The following is a 13,340-nucleotide window of genomic DNA, read 5'->3' on the forward strand; positions in this document are numbered from 1 at the left end:
TTTCCACATGTGGGAAATCTGGAAGAAGCTTCTGGCTCCTGGCTTTTGTGGCTGCTTGGGGAGTGAATCAGTGGAAGGAAGATCTTCCTCTCTGTCTCTCCTCCTCTCTGTATATCTGACTTTCTAATAAAAATAAATAAATGTTATAACATAACGCAAGGGTCTGCTCAATGTGGGTTCTATTAATAAAATCAGATTATGTTTGGATGTCAAAACAGATAGTTATGGAGTGAAATCTATAGAATAAAACTGAAATCCATACTGGTAGAAATTAATAAATTAGCATATGGAGATAGGGCTGTTTATGAGTATACTTCAGTTCTAACTATTAATTGTAGAAGAAATGAAACAAAGCTATCCACAGGAACTACCACAACATGCAGTATTACAGGTTGCTGATGAAAAAATGCATTTACGTTCTTTGAAAGATTCTTTCCACATACACATTTATAATTAGAAAGGCAAAAATAATAGTGCTATTGTAGAGACAGCTAGCAGACAGAACCGCACTTATGTCACATTTTTGCTTATGTTTGGAAGCCTGATTTCAGACAACCCCCCCACTTTAATTCTTATATTTCAAATTTTAAAATAGGTTATTTGACATAAGGTAGTTGGAACCAGATGTTGACACCTGAAAATAACCATAGACACTGCTTTATTTCCTTTTCCTTTCTTTCTTTCTTTAGGTCAGTGCTCCAGTTGTAACATCTGCTACTCAGGAGAAGCCAAAGGACAGTGACCAGTTTGAATGGGTGACCATTGAGCAGTCCGGGGAGCTAGTCTATGAAGCACCGGAAACCATCGCAGCTGAGCCTCCCCCAATCAAGTCCGCAGTGCAGACCATGTCGCCCATACCTGCCCACTCTCTGGCTGCCTTTGGCCTGTTTCTGCGTCTGCCAGGCTATGCTGAAGTGCTACTGAAAGAGAGGAAACACGCCCAGTGCCTTCTGCGTTTAGTGTTAGGAGTGACAGATGACGGAGAAGGAAGTAAGTTGTTAATGTAGTTTTATTCTTTCATACGGAAGTAGGTTTCTAATGCTGCCCAATTCATGACCTGCTACTAATGTTTTACTTATTTCTTTCATAGTTGCTAGCTGATTTTGATATTGGCTTAGTTGGTGTATTAGACACAGTAAATGCTAAGGAACTTTCACTTTTATGTTTGTACTTATTGTAAAGGTCTTTACTGAGTGCTTGTGAAGCTACTGGTCTGTGACTGCGTGTAGCATCCGTGTAGCAGACTCTGCCATGTAGGTTTGTGTACATACGCTCTGTGATTTCAATGATAATACCACCTTAAAACACATGAGCCAGGGCCCGACTCCTTAGCCTAGTGGCTGAAGTCCTCGCCTTGCACATGCCGGGATCCCATGTGGGTGCTGGTTCATGTACCGGTGGCCCTACTTCCCATCCAGCTTCCTGCTTGTGGCCTGGGAATGCAGTTGAGGACAGCTCAAAACCTTAGGACCCGTGTGGGAGACCCAGAAGAGGCTCCAGGCTCCTGGTTTCAGATTGGTGCAGCTCCAGCCTTTGCAGCCACTTGGGGAGTGAATAATAACAGGAAAATAACAGAGCATGTGGCATAGCATATTATATAGGATACTTACAGAATGCTTTGGGAGTTGTTTCCCTTGAATAGAAGGAAGGAAAAAAGTGAAAAAGAATGCCCTGACAAATGGATTTTCACTTGGGCTGCTTTGGTTTATGTTGATTTCATTAATATTAGTCATTAGAGGTTTTGAATGTTAAATCTTAAGATTTTGATTAATAATCTGATTTATTTTACATAGCATGTAGGAACCTTGTAGCACAGATTATATGTAACGTAATAAAACTGCAACTTTGTGTGTTAAACCTCTAATGCTAAGTATCCAAAGTGCTCATTTTTCTTTTATACTCTCGTGTTCACCAATTCCTCTATAATTACTGACTTTTGATGTTGCTGTAACATTCATGTTATTTTGTGTGCTCTACCTGGTCTTGGTTACTTATGTATGATTCTCTGTACTGATTTTAACTTACAACAAATTTCAATGACCTAATTGACTTTGGTGTTATAGGCAGAGGCATAAGAACCACTGTATTTCAGCACGTTTCTAAAACCCTGCTTAGAAGAGGAGGAAGACTTGCGTTTAAGCCATTTCGAGCTATTTTTAGTTGTTGAACAAAGGATGATTTTGATAGTACTTTGTAGCAGTTGCCTTCGCTATCTTGCATAGCACTGCTTTTTTTACATTTAGTATTCCTTCCCAACTGGAATGCACTAGGAGATGTTGAGAATAGTTCTATATTGAGATGATTCCTACGGAGAGCAGATTTCTCAGGGAAGTTGTAATGCTTTCATGTTGGCTCCTGTGTTTTAGTTTGTTTTGGGATTTGCAGTGATTTCCGTGTAATGTCACTGTTCAGTTTCGTGTACTCCAGCTTCTTCTTTGTGTTTATGTATTGACAAAAAGCATTTGGATTATGTTTTCACACAGTCCATTCTGAATTTAGCTATATAATTTTATATTGCATTGCTACATTGCTAATTGTGTTCGTATATTTAATTTGGGGTCTTCTTTTTTTTAATCCTAGGTCATATTCTGCAATCTCCATCAGCCAATGTGCTTCCAACCCTTCCTTTCCATGTCCTCCGGAGCTTGTTCAGCTCTACGCCCTTGACCACTGATGATGGCGTGTTGCTAAGGCGGATGGCCTTGGAAATCGGAGCTCTGCACCTCATTCTTGTCTGTCTCTCTGCTTTGAGCCACCATGCCCCACGTGTTCCAAACTCTAACCTCAGTCAAACAGAGGTAGGTTCAACTGTAATTTTGTTTGTTACATAACCTTGACTACAGAGTAAAACTAACTAACTTCAGTTAGTTTCCCAGACCATAAGCAAGAAGCTAGGTTGGGGAGTAGAGCAGCTGGGACTTGAACCAATGTCACATGACATGCTAGTGCCATAGGTGGAGGTGGTATTACCACATTGGCCCCCGATGTGATTTTTCGACGCATGGGTACATTGTGTTATGACAAGTCATGGTAATTATCATATCCTTCACATATATAGTTACCCTCTGTTTATGGTGGGGACACTCAGTCTTCCAGTCATTTTGAAATAAGCAACTGTGGTTGTCAAAAAGAACACAAGAACTTCTGTCTTATTGTGACTCTGTCCATTGACCAGCCTGTTGTGATCTGCCCTCAGAAGTATGAATTTGTCTAATGTGACAAGGTGGGTCACAGACTGTGACATCAGCAGATAGATCTTGATTATGAATTTATATCCAGAATAGGTAAAAGCAAAAGCAAACAACCCAATTTAAAAAATGTGTGCAATGCTAGAAAGGATATAGAAAGCCTTCTCAATATCCAAAACACATGAAAACAGTGTTTCCTGTTGAGTAGTTATTAGAAGGGTAAAAACCAGAAATTCAGTATGCTGAGACTGCATCAGCTAGGCTAAAATTTTGAAAAGCAACAGTAGCAAACAGTGTGATGTCATTTGTGGTGTTAAAAGCAGTGGATTTGGAAGCATGTAATTGTGCTCTCCTGGTGATGAAGTGCTACTGTACCAGCCCGGGAGCGGCACTGGTGACCCACAGCAGCCGGAGTCGGTGCCAGCTTCAGAATCACAGGGCCTGGCTTCCTCATTAGTGATACAGTTATAAAGAAATGCACTTACTAAGTAATGATTCATTACTTAATGTAAATGTAATTTAAGTATTGTAAGTATGGATTAAAAAAGAGTTATAGTTAGCTTTGTAGGAAAACGAGGGTGTGTGAATTGGAGAAAGCGGGCCCTTTCTGGGGCTCAGGGACCCGCGGCTCACGTGTGTGGCGGTGTGGCGGTACTTTAATGTTTCCGACCTCTGAGTGACTCTGCATTTGTTCGTATATATTCATCCGTTAGTGAACACATCGACTCCTCCCCTCTCCTTCTCCCTTCTTTCCTCCTTCCCTCTGTTTCTTTTTTCTTCTTGTGGAATAGCATACCGAGAAAGTGCATTTGCATTTTTTTTAAACAGCATTTTCATTGCTTTTGGGAATATATCTAGGAATTTCTGGACCATGGAGTGATTTAGTACCCCGTATTTTTGTTGTTTTTCTTTCTCTAAGTGTACTTTTATTTTGAATTCTGAATTATGTGATACAATTTCTTATAGGCTTGGATTCGTACCCTGTGTTTTAAAGGCATTGTCAAAGTGTTTTCCATAGTGGTTGAAGCATTTTACTTTTGAATAATTAAAAAGAAGTAGTAATAAATGTTCATGTTCTGTTGTTCTAAGCCACAGGTGGCAAGCTCTCATAACCCTACATCCACAGAGGAACAGCAGTTGTATTGGGCCAAAGGGACTGGTTTTGGAACAGGCTCCACAGCTTCTGGATGGGATGTGGAACAGGCCTTAACTAAGCAGCGGCTGGAGGAGGAGCACGTCACGTGTCTTCTGCAGGTACATTTGCAAGCTGAATGGTGTCTTCCTCAGTTACCTGGTGTCTGCACATCGGATGGTGTTTAGGTGTTGATTACGTACAAGCTACTAATTATGCTTACTTAAGATGCCACTCATCAGAGATGGCTGTTTTCCACATGTTATTCTAAATGCTTTTCCTGAGAAAAGTGGCAAGAGTGAAATTACCTTCTCTCTTGAAGATGTACCATATGGAAATCATTTTTCTTTCTTTCTTTTAACCACTAGGCCACCACGCCAGGCCCTGGAAATAATTTTTCTATTCATCCTCTCACCTTAACATATTGTCTCTGGACTCCATAGAAGTAATTATTTATATTTTTGTTGTTCAAATTATTACTTTTATTCATAATTTTTCTAGGCTAGTGCAGAAAATTTACTACAGAGGTGATGAGACATGCCTGAAGATTGGTTTCCATTGTTATCTGCTAATTTGAGTTCACCCTCACACTGTGAACTGAATTTTTTCAATATTATCATAAATGAGATCAGAGTTGCCTGCTAGGTGTTTAAGTTTCAAATATTTGTTGAATTAGATTTGTTTGTAAACAGCATCCTGGCAAAACCGACTTTGAAAAATTTTTAACAAAAATATCATGTTTTCTATACATAGTATGAGATTGAAAATATTCTGAGTATTGAGATTGCAGGTTTTTCAAGTATATCACAGTGCGGATCCACTTTTCCACCTAGGTTCTTGCGAGTTACATCAACCCGCTGAGCGGTGCGGTCAGTGGGGAGGCGCAGGCCGCTCAGGAGAGCCGCGGCCAGAACAGCAGCGCCCTGCCCTCCGTGCTGCTGGAGCTGCTCAGCCAGTCCTGCCTCATCCCCGCCGTGTCGTCCTACCTGCGAAACGATTCCGGTAAAGCCCTTTGCAGTCGCCCCGCGGCGTTGCCCGTGGGTGAATGGTGGCTATTTGTTTGTCATAGCGACATAAATAAGTTTCAGTTGAATTATCTGATGGATTGGTTTTTTTTTTAAGCTAAAGTAATTATTTTAATTAAACTCTTAATTACTTTAACTATTATCATAAGAGTTAATCAAATACATAGTATTACTATGACTGATATACATATTTTACTGTGACCATTTAATTATTCAGAAAATCATATTATGAGAATGTGTATGCACCTAAATTCTGAGTTCTAGAATACGTGAACCTAGCCAACAGTACCCTTGGTAGAAAAGGTAAATTCAGAGTTTATCATTTAACATTCAACCCCTTTTCAGAAACTAATTTTTAGAGTAACAGAATCATTGAAGATAATAATTATCTGCACAATATTATTTAAACATTATTTCTTGTCTGTGTGATGTGCTCAATTACTTAGACCACCTGTTGTATCAAAACAAGAACTCTTTCTCAAAGGAAGGAATTCATTTGCATGCTTTCTATCTGCATGATAATTAGACTTTTTGGTGTGTGCATCCCCAAGACAGCTTTTTGGTTTTTTTTTTTGTTTATTTTTTTGGTGCATGATCTTTTTTCCTTCTAATTTATGTTTAATTTTATGATGCAATTCCATAGTCTCTGGGATTTCCCGTACCCACTCCCCCAAATCCCTTCCCCTTGCTGATTTCCCCGATATTATTACCGAAAGTACATTTCTTTGTCTTAATAACCTGGAACCAAAAATGATCAAGATTGACCACTTGATGATGATTTCCTGATCTCAGGGTGTCAGAATTCCCGTGAGGTTGTTCATCATGTTTGTTGAATGCTAAAAAGTTAGACAATAGTAATTTGGTGTGAAAAACAGATACATCCATCACTCAGTTCCATCTTCGTAGGAGAGAGTTGTCAGAATGAGCAGGGACATTCCTGCCGTGCGGAAGGCGGCTGCCCACTGTCTTCCCCGTGATGAAAGTATGCGTTAAGCACGCACCACTTCCTGCCTCCCTGAAACACCTGCAGCAAAGTTTTAGGTTGATAGGTTGATATATCAGACTGGTCGTCTCTTGTTAGTTGTTTTATTTACTTATTTTTATTTGAAAAATACACAGTTACGTACCTTCCATTTGCTGTTTCATTCCCAAATGTATTTGAATCAGATACTGTTCAGTATAATTTTAATTAATGTTAATATTAAAAAGGTATTTGAAATAAAACAAAGGTAAGTTCCTATCAAATGATAATCCTAGTAGATTTGATGACATCAAATCTTTTTTTTTTTTTTTTTTAATTTTTTCATTGGAAAGGCGGATATACAGAGAGGAGAGACAGAGAGGAAGATCTTCCGGCCGATGATTCACTCCCCAAGTGAGCGCAACGGCCGATACTATGCCGATCCGAAGCCAGGAGGCTCTTCCGGGTCTCCCACGCGGGTGCAGGGTCCCAAAGCTTTGGGCCGTCCTCGACTGCTTTCCCGGGCCACAAGCAGGGAGCTGGAAGGGAAGTGGGGCTGCTGGGATTAGAACCGGTGCCCATATGGGATCCCGGGCATGCAAGGCGAGGACCTTTAACCACTTGTGCCACTGCGCCGAGCCCGATGACATCAGATCTTTGACAGTCATTGTTACAAAGAGAAGGGGAGAGACAGAGAACTTGCCTTCCCTCATCATTTTCCCCAGTGGCTGCCCTGGCCAAAGCCGAGCGGGTCTGAAGCCTGCAGCTAGGAATCTGGGTCTCCTGCTGGATGCGGAACCCAAGGCCTTGGGAAGTCCTCTACTGCATCCCCAGGCTATCGAGTGCTGAATCTATACTGGAGCAGTGGGACTCGAACCAGTGTGCATATGGGATGTTGGTGGCCCAAGTGGAGGATTGGCTTATGAAGCAAGCACTGCATCAGTCCCTGGAACCTTTTGTGTAGCAGTAAGACCTTGAAAGGATGTCTGAGTGTTCGTTATTTTGGCAGAAGTTTAGAATTTGGCCTTCCTGTTTTAGATGAAAATTCAATATGTGGCCATGAAGATTGGTCATGATGTCAGATGTAGTTGGTCTCGGGTTTTAGTTCTGAACATATTTACATCAGAAGTAGAAAAAAGAGTGTCAATTGCAAGCATAGTGGGAGTAAACTAGTTGAGGTTGGAAAATTCCTGGAAATGGAAACAAGAACAGATACTGATTGTATTTAGTGATTTAGTCATTATCTATACTCCTTGAGTAATTCTGTATCAAGGCTGTTACTTGTAGAATAGTGGCCATGTTATTATGTAACCAGATTGTTAATTTTAGATTGTTACATGGTAAAATTCTGTTATTAAATGCTATTAGAAGCATTTAAGTATCTAGGATCTTAAGATAGGAGGGGGCCTGGAGCAGTAGCATAGTGGCTAAAGTCCTAGCCTTGCATGTGCTGGGATCCCATATGGGCTCTGGTTCTAATCCTGGTGGCTCTGCTTCCCATCCAGCTCCCAGCTTGTGGCCTGGGAAAGCAGTTGCGGCAGGCCCAAAACCTTGCACCAGTGTAGGAGAGCTGAAAGAGGATCCGGGCTTCTGGCTTCCCATTGGCTCAGCTCCAGCCGTTGCGTCCTCTTGGGGAGTGAATCGTCAGATGAAAGATCCTCTCTCTGTCTCCCCTCCTCTATCAGACTTCACAATAAAAGTCAGTACATCTTTCTTTAAAAATCAATAATAAAAATGAAAGAGTGCAAAGGAGAATTTAAAAGCCTGCTAATATATAAATGCATGGAGATTTTTTTCAGTGTTAGTTTTGGTGGTCTTAACAGCAACAATATCATGTAATAATTATTCATGGTTACATAGCTTTTTCAAAGGTCAGCAGCATGATTCTGTTTCCTTAAAATAGATGAATAAGTTTAAAGCTCAAATACCTTTTTTTTTTAAAAAGATTCATTTATTTTTATTACAAAGTCAGAGATACAGAGAAGAGCAGAGACAGAGAGGAAGATCTTCCGTCTGATGAATCACTCCCCAAGTGAGTGCAACGGCCGGTGCTGTGCCAATCTGGAGCCGGGAGCCAGGAATTTCTTCCATGTCTCCTATTTGGGTGCAGGGTCCCAAGGCTTTAGGCCGTCCTTGACTGCTTTCTCAGGCCACAAGCAGTGAGCTGGATGGGAAGTGGTGCCGCCAGAATTAGAACTGGTGCCCGTATGGGATCCCAGCATACTCAAGGCAAGGACTTTAGCTGCTAGGGCACCGCGCCGGGCCCAATAATAGTTGTTTTAATACTGACTAAAGATATGTTAGTAGTTTGGCTTTACTGTTGCACTTTGGATTAATCTGAGATATTTTGTGCAATTGTGATGATTTCGAAAAGTATAACTACATGTTTAAACAAGGATGTAAAAGTAATTTTTAAAATTAATATTTAGACTTTTTAAAGATTGCACTCTTCGCTCTGGCCACTAGATGGAGATGTTGTCTTATTGTTAGAAATAGTTGGTGTAATGCTTACTCATAATTTAATCTTACATTTCTTTTTTAAAAAATATTTATTTATTTATTGGAAAGTCAGATATACAGAGAGGAGGAGAGACAGAGAGGAAGAGCTTCCGTCCGATGATTCACACAGTGGCTGGAGCTGAGCCGATCCGAAGCCGGGAGCTTCTTTCAAGTCTCCCACGCGGGTGCAGTGTTTCAGGGTCCTGGGCCATGCTCAGCTGCTTTCCCAGGCCACAGGCAGGGAGCTGAATGGGAAATGGAACCTCTGGGATTAGATCCGGTGCCCATATGGGATCCGGCACATGCAAGGTGTGGACTTTAGCTGCTAGGCTACTGTGCTGGTTCCTAGTCTCAGCTTTTGCCAAGTGCTGCAAACCTAGCCCAGCCTTCAGCCCTCACATGAAGTGAAAGTTGTTGTTGTCCATCCTGGCCTGGCCTGCTTTCATCCTGTATCTTTGATTTTGCCAGTGTGTTCCGTGGACTGGCCTAGGCCAGCCCACTCCTGGACCTGCCTCACACATAAGTTGACGGGAGCTGCAGGCCAGCCTTGCCTTGCCTCCCCCAGCTGTCGCTCTCATGCTTACAAACAGGAGCTGCAGCCTAGTATGGGAGGTCCCCAAGCTTCTCTACCACGCCCAATCCCTGACTCAGATCTCAATGTTTGTTGGCAGATACTGCGCCCATCCTGACATGGCCCACTCCCAGTCCTGTCACTCACCAGTGGGTGCTTTGGCCTCGCCCAGCTTGGCCCATCCCCAGGCCCAGCTGTCACACTCATCAGCGGTAGCTGGGGCCTAGCAGCGAGTTCAGGCCCATACCCTGCCCCAGCGCTCATGCATGTTGGCAGGTGCCGTGACCCTGCTTGGCTATTCTGCCCTCAGGCCTGGCCTTTGTATATTCTGGTGGGTTCTGTAGCCTCCTTCCAGCCTGAGCTCCCTTGAGTGTTGCGTGAATTTCATGGTCAACCCTAGCTCATCCTGTCTGTACTGGTACCAGTCGCACAAACGGACGGGTGCTGTGGTACCGCAGAGGTGAGCGCACAAGTCCCTGGTAGTATATGTGCTCATATCAGCTTCTCCTGTGTTCTGGTCGATTCGGCAGCCCGGGCTGATGTGGTCCACCCCCTGGTCTAACACTGGCAGGCAGGTTCTGCAGCCTTGTCCAAGCAGGCATGCTCCCGGCTTTTGTGTCCGCCAGCAGATGGTGGGTAACACTGCTCAGGTTTTACTGACTGTTTGTAGCGTTCAGTAGCTTGTGTTGGAAAAAAAGATGCTAGATGCTTATCTCATGATTCAGAAAAGTAAATTTCAGTTGTGCTACAACCGTAAACCCACTTATACATGCCTTAATTATAGCTTACCTTTCTCAAGGTAACAATACATTCTAAGATGGATAGGACTTTTTTGAAAGAATAACAATGAAGGAGAAACAGACTGAGATTGTCCATAGGCTGCTTCCCATCTGAAGCCCAGAGGGAGGAACTCCCTGGATTTCCTGCCTACGTGGCAGGGGCACAGGCTCTTGGGCTACCATTCCTTGCTTTCCCAAGCATGTTCGTAATGTGCTCAGTTTGGAGGCAAAGGAGGGAGAACTTGGGCCCTTGATCTGGTATGAGTTGCCTGTGTTGCAAGCAGCAGTTTAATAATCTCTACCATAATTCATAAAAGAAAGATGAATTTTGGGGCCCGGTAGTCTGGTGACTAAAATCCTTCCTTTGCATGCACTGGGATCCCATGTGGGCACTGGTTCATGTCCTGGCTGCTCCACTTTCTTTCTTGCTCCCTTGTTGTGGCCTGGGAAGGCAGGAGAGGACTCTTGTGACCCCAGAACTATGTGGGAGACCCGGAAAGAGCACCTGGCTCCTGGCTTCAGATCAACCCAGCTCTGGCTGTTATGGCCACTTGGGGAGTGCAGCAGCAGATGGAAGATCTTTCTTTTTCCTTTTCTCTATGAATATGCCTTTCCAATACAAAATAGATAAAGGTTTTTAAAAATTAATTTTAGGAGAATTTTCTAATTTGAGAAGTAGAGTAACTGACAGATGGAGAGTCTGAGAGAGATCTCATTATCCAATTGCCTGTTTTAAATGGCCACACTGGCACGGCGGAGCTGAGTGAAAGGCGGGCGCTGAACCCCATTCACTCTCCCAAGGCAGTGTCTGGGAGCTGCGTACTGGGCAGCCACTTGCTGCTCCCCAGAAACAGTCAGCTAGTTCCGCTTGAAGTGGGATAGTCAGGCCTCAGAGAGGCGCTCTGACCCACACAGCGAGGAGGTGTCCCCGGTGGCAGGGGCCCTGGTGTGCTGCCACCCGGCAGTAAGAAAAAATTGTTTTCGTTTGCAACTACTAATGGAATGTCCTCATAATCAGTATCTTTTTTTTTTTTAAATAAAAATGTTGATTTGTTGAAAGATTTTTCAGGGAACTATAGTGCTATTGGTTTTTGTGTAAAATATAATTGTTGTTGTTTTAACTTAATATAAACAATACCTTTGTGCTTTGTGATGATAGTTGTATTTTCTACTGTATTGTATTATTTTGGGCTATTTGTTCATTGCTATGTATTGGTTAATTAGTTAGATAGATTTTACATGTTCTACCATCACCCCAGCGCCTGGTCTGTATTTAATATTTCTTGTATTTCCCAGAGTACTTGCCATGCTCTGTATATTGGTGCTTTATCACGTCCCGTGTTTGTCGTTTGTCCACTAAGCAGTCCCTCCTGAGATCCAGGTAGAAGCCACAGTGCTGCGACCTAGGGCTTGCATTGCACATGTTCTCATTTTGTTTTTCCCCGTCTCTTCTTGTAGTTCTCGACATGGCGAGACATGTACCCCTCTACCGAGCTCTGCTGGAGTTGCTCCGGGCCATTGCCTCTTGCACGTCCATGGTGCCCCTGCTGCTGCCTCTTTCTACAGAGAACGGGGAAGAGGAGGAAGACCAGTCCGAGTGTCAGACTTCTGTTGGTACTTTATTAGCCAAAATGAAGACCTGTGTTGATACATACACCAACCGTTTAAGGTATTACAGCAGCTGCTATTCCTCTTGATTCTGACAACTTATTGGTTTTTTTTCTTTTCTGTTTCAGTGGTACATGTTATTTATACACACATTCACTGTTCTTACATGAAGATCTAAAGTGACACATCTAACCAAATCCTACACTAAGAATGAGATGTTTATCCCTAGATGTTTCCCAGACATTTCCCTGTATGATCTGATGGCTGCCTCGGAGGAGTCTTTGTTAAATGACTGTCTCGTCTGTAGAGAGGTCTATGAAGCACATAGCTGTACCCACTGTAACTGTCAGAGATGGTTCTCAGTGGCAGCAGATACAGAATCTTTCTGAGTCTCCATTGCATGTAAATGCTCTGATTGACTTAGCCCATTTGTCAGTGGATACTTAGATTATTTCCAGTCTATGAAACTGTGTGTCTGCAGTTTACAGTTTTAGAAGTGGAATTATTGGGTGTGTGTGTTATTCCTGTTTTGTTTGTGTGTGTTTTGATCTATGTTATAATTTGTGATACAATTCCTTTTGTAAGTCAAAGGTTCAGCATTTGCTTGTTAGAGCTTTGGTAAACTCTTTCCGGTACATTGAATTTTAAAATTATTTTTGTGTGCATTAATAGCAGTAATTCAGATTGTCAAATTATAAATGAACTAGTATCTAAATTCCCAGTAACGTAGAAAGCCTTTTCCTTGCTTTTAGCAATCTGCTGAGCGGTTGCCCTCTTCATGGACTGGTTCTGATTCCTAAAGCATTTGGACTGACAGCAGAAATGGGTTCATTTGGCAGTGATCTTTTGGTTCAGTTCACGTTCTTTACCAGCTTTGTGCTATATGTGCTTTGCCTGTTTTCCCCTGCAACTTAAGCAGCGTATGTCAAACAATGACAGAAAACCTGTCACTCTGGCAAGTATTCCCCTTTAAAAAAGGGAAAATCAGGTGATCGGGTGTCTGTGTTGGCATTAAAAGCTGATTACAGTCAGACAGTGAAAAGAAAGAAGGAAGGGGAGCTGCTTGGCAGAGAGGGAACACTAGTGATTCGTGTTACTCTTGCTGCTCGGAAAGGAGAATAGGAAGAGTTTTCTTTAATGGGATATTTCTTGTGTTATGATAGAGGGACTAGCATATCTGTTAATATCTTCTGTTTTGATAACCTAAGTGTTTCAGGGTGGTAACCAAGCCAGCATAATTATGTAAAAATAATGTGTCATAATTGAACTGAAAGACTGATGCTGTGGTTGAGTTACATCTGCTTGGTACGAAGCTTCAGTGATTGTCCTGTGCGCTTCCTGGCCTGCTGTGCGTCCCTACTGCACACACGTACAGGAAACATGCAGTTTGTGGCTTGAGATTGCCTACATTAAGGGAAATTTTTTCCTGTGTTTTTGTAGCTTACATGTCTATTTTTTGAGATGACCATGTTATTTTCTAACTAAACATTGGAAATTTGTAGAATCTTGAGTGCTTTTTAGCCAGTGTCATTTCTTAGGTGAAAAAATGTGTGCTGATTTAAAATACTTGTGGATTT

General features: G+C 42.3%; 1 protein-coding gene across 9 annotated transcripts in view; it reads left to right on the forward strand.

Annotated features, from left to right (window-relative positions):
• Positions 1–13,340, forward strand: part of BIRC6 (baculoviral IAP repeat containing 6) — a 184,054-nt gene that overhangs the window by 140,992 nt on the left and 29,722 nt on the right. For all 9 annotated transcript variants that reach the window (XR_005885163.1, XM_040993044.1, XM_040993043.1 and 6 more), the window contains 5 exons: positions 690–990; positions 2,581–2,798; positions 4,278–4,442; positions 5,154–5,322; positions 11,614–11,824. Coding sequence is in view for 8 of the 9 variants with exons in the window: in XM_040993044.1 (XP_040848978.1) it covers positions 690–990; positions 2,581–2,798; positions 4,278–4,442; positions 5,154–5,322; positions 11,614–11,824 (1,064 nt within the window). In the remaining variant the exon portion in view is untranslated. The remainder of the gene's footprint in view (positions 1–689; positions 991–2,580; positions 2,799–4,277; positions 4,443–5,153; positions 5,323–11,613; positions 11,825–13,340) is intronic.

The sequence above is a fragment of the Ochotona curzoniae genome, unplaced genomic scaffold, assembly GCF_017591425.1.
Source record: "Ochotona curzoniae isolate NIBS_2020 unplaced genomic scaffold, NIBS_Ocur_1.0 contig_883, whole genome shotgun sequence".
In the NCBI taxonomy this organism is placed as follows: domain Eukaryota; kingdom Metazoa; phylum Chordata; class Mammalia; order Lagomorpha; family Ochotonidae; genus Ochotona; species Ochotona curzoniae.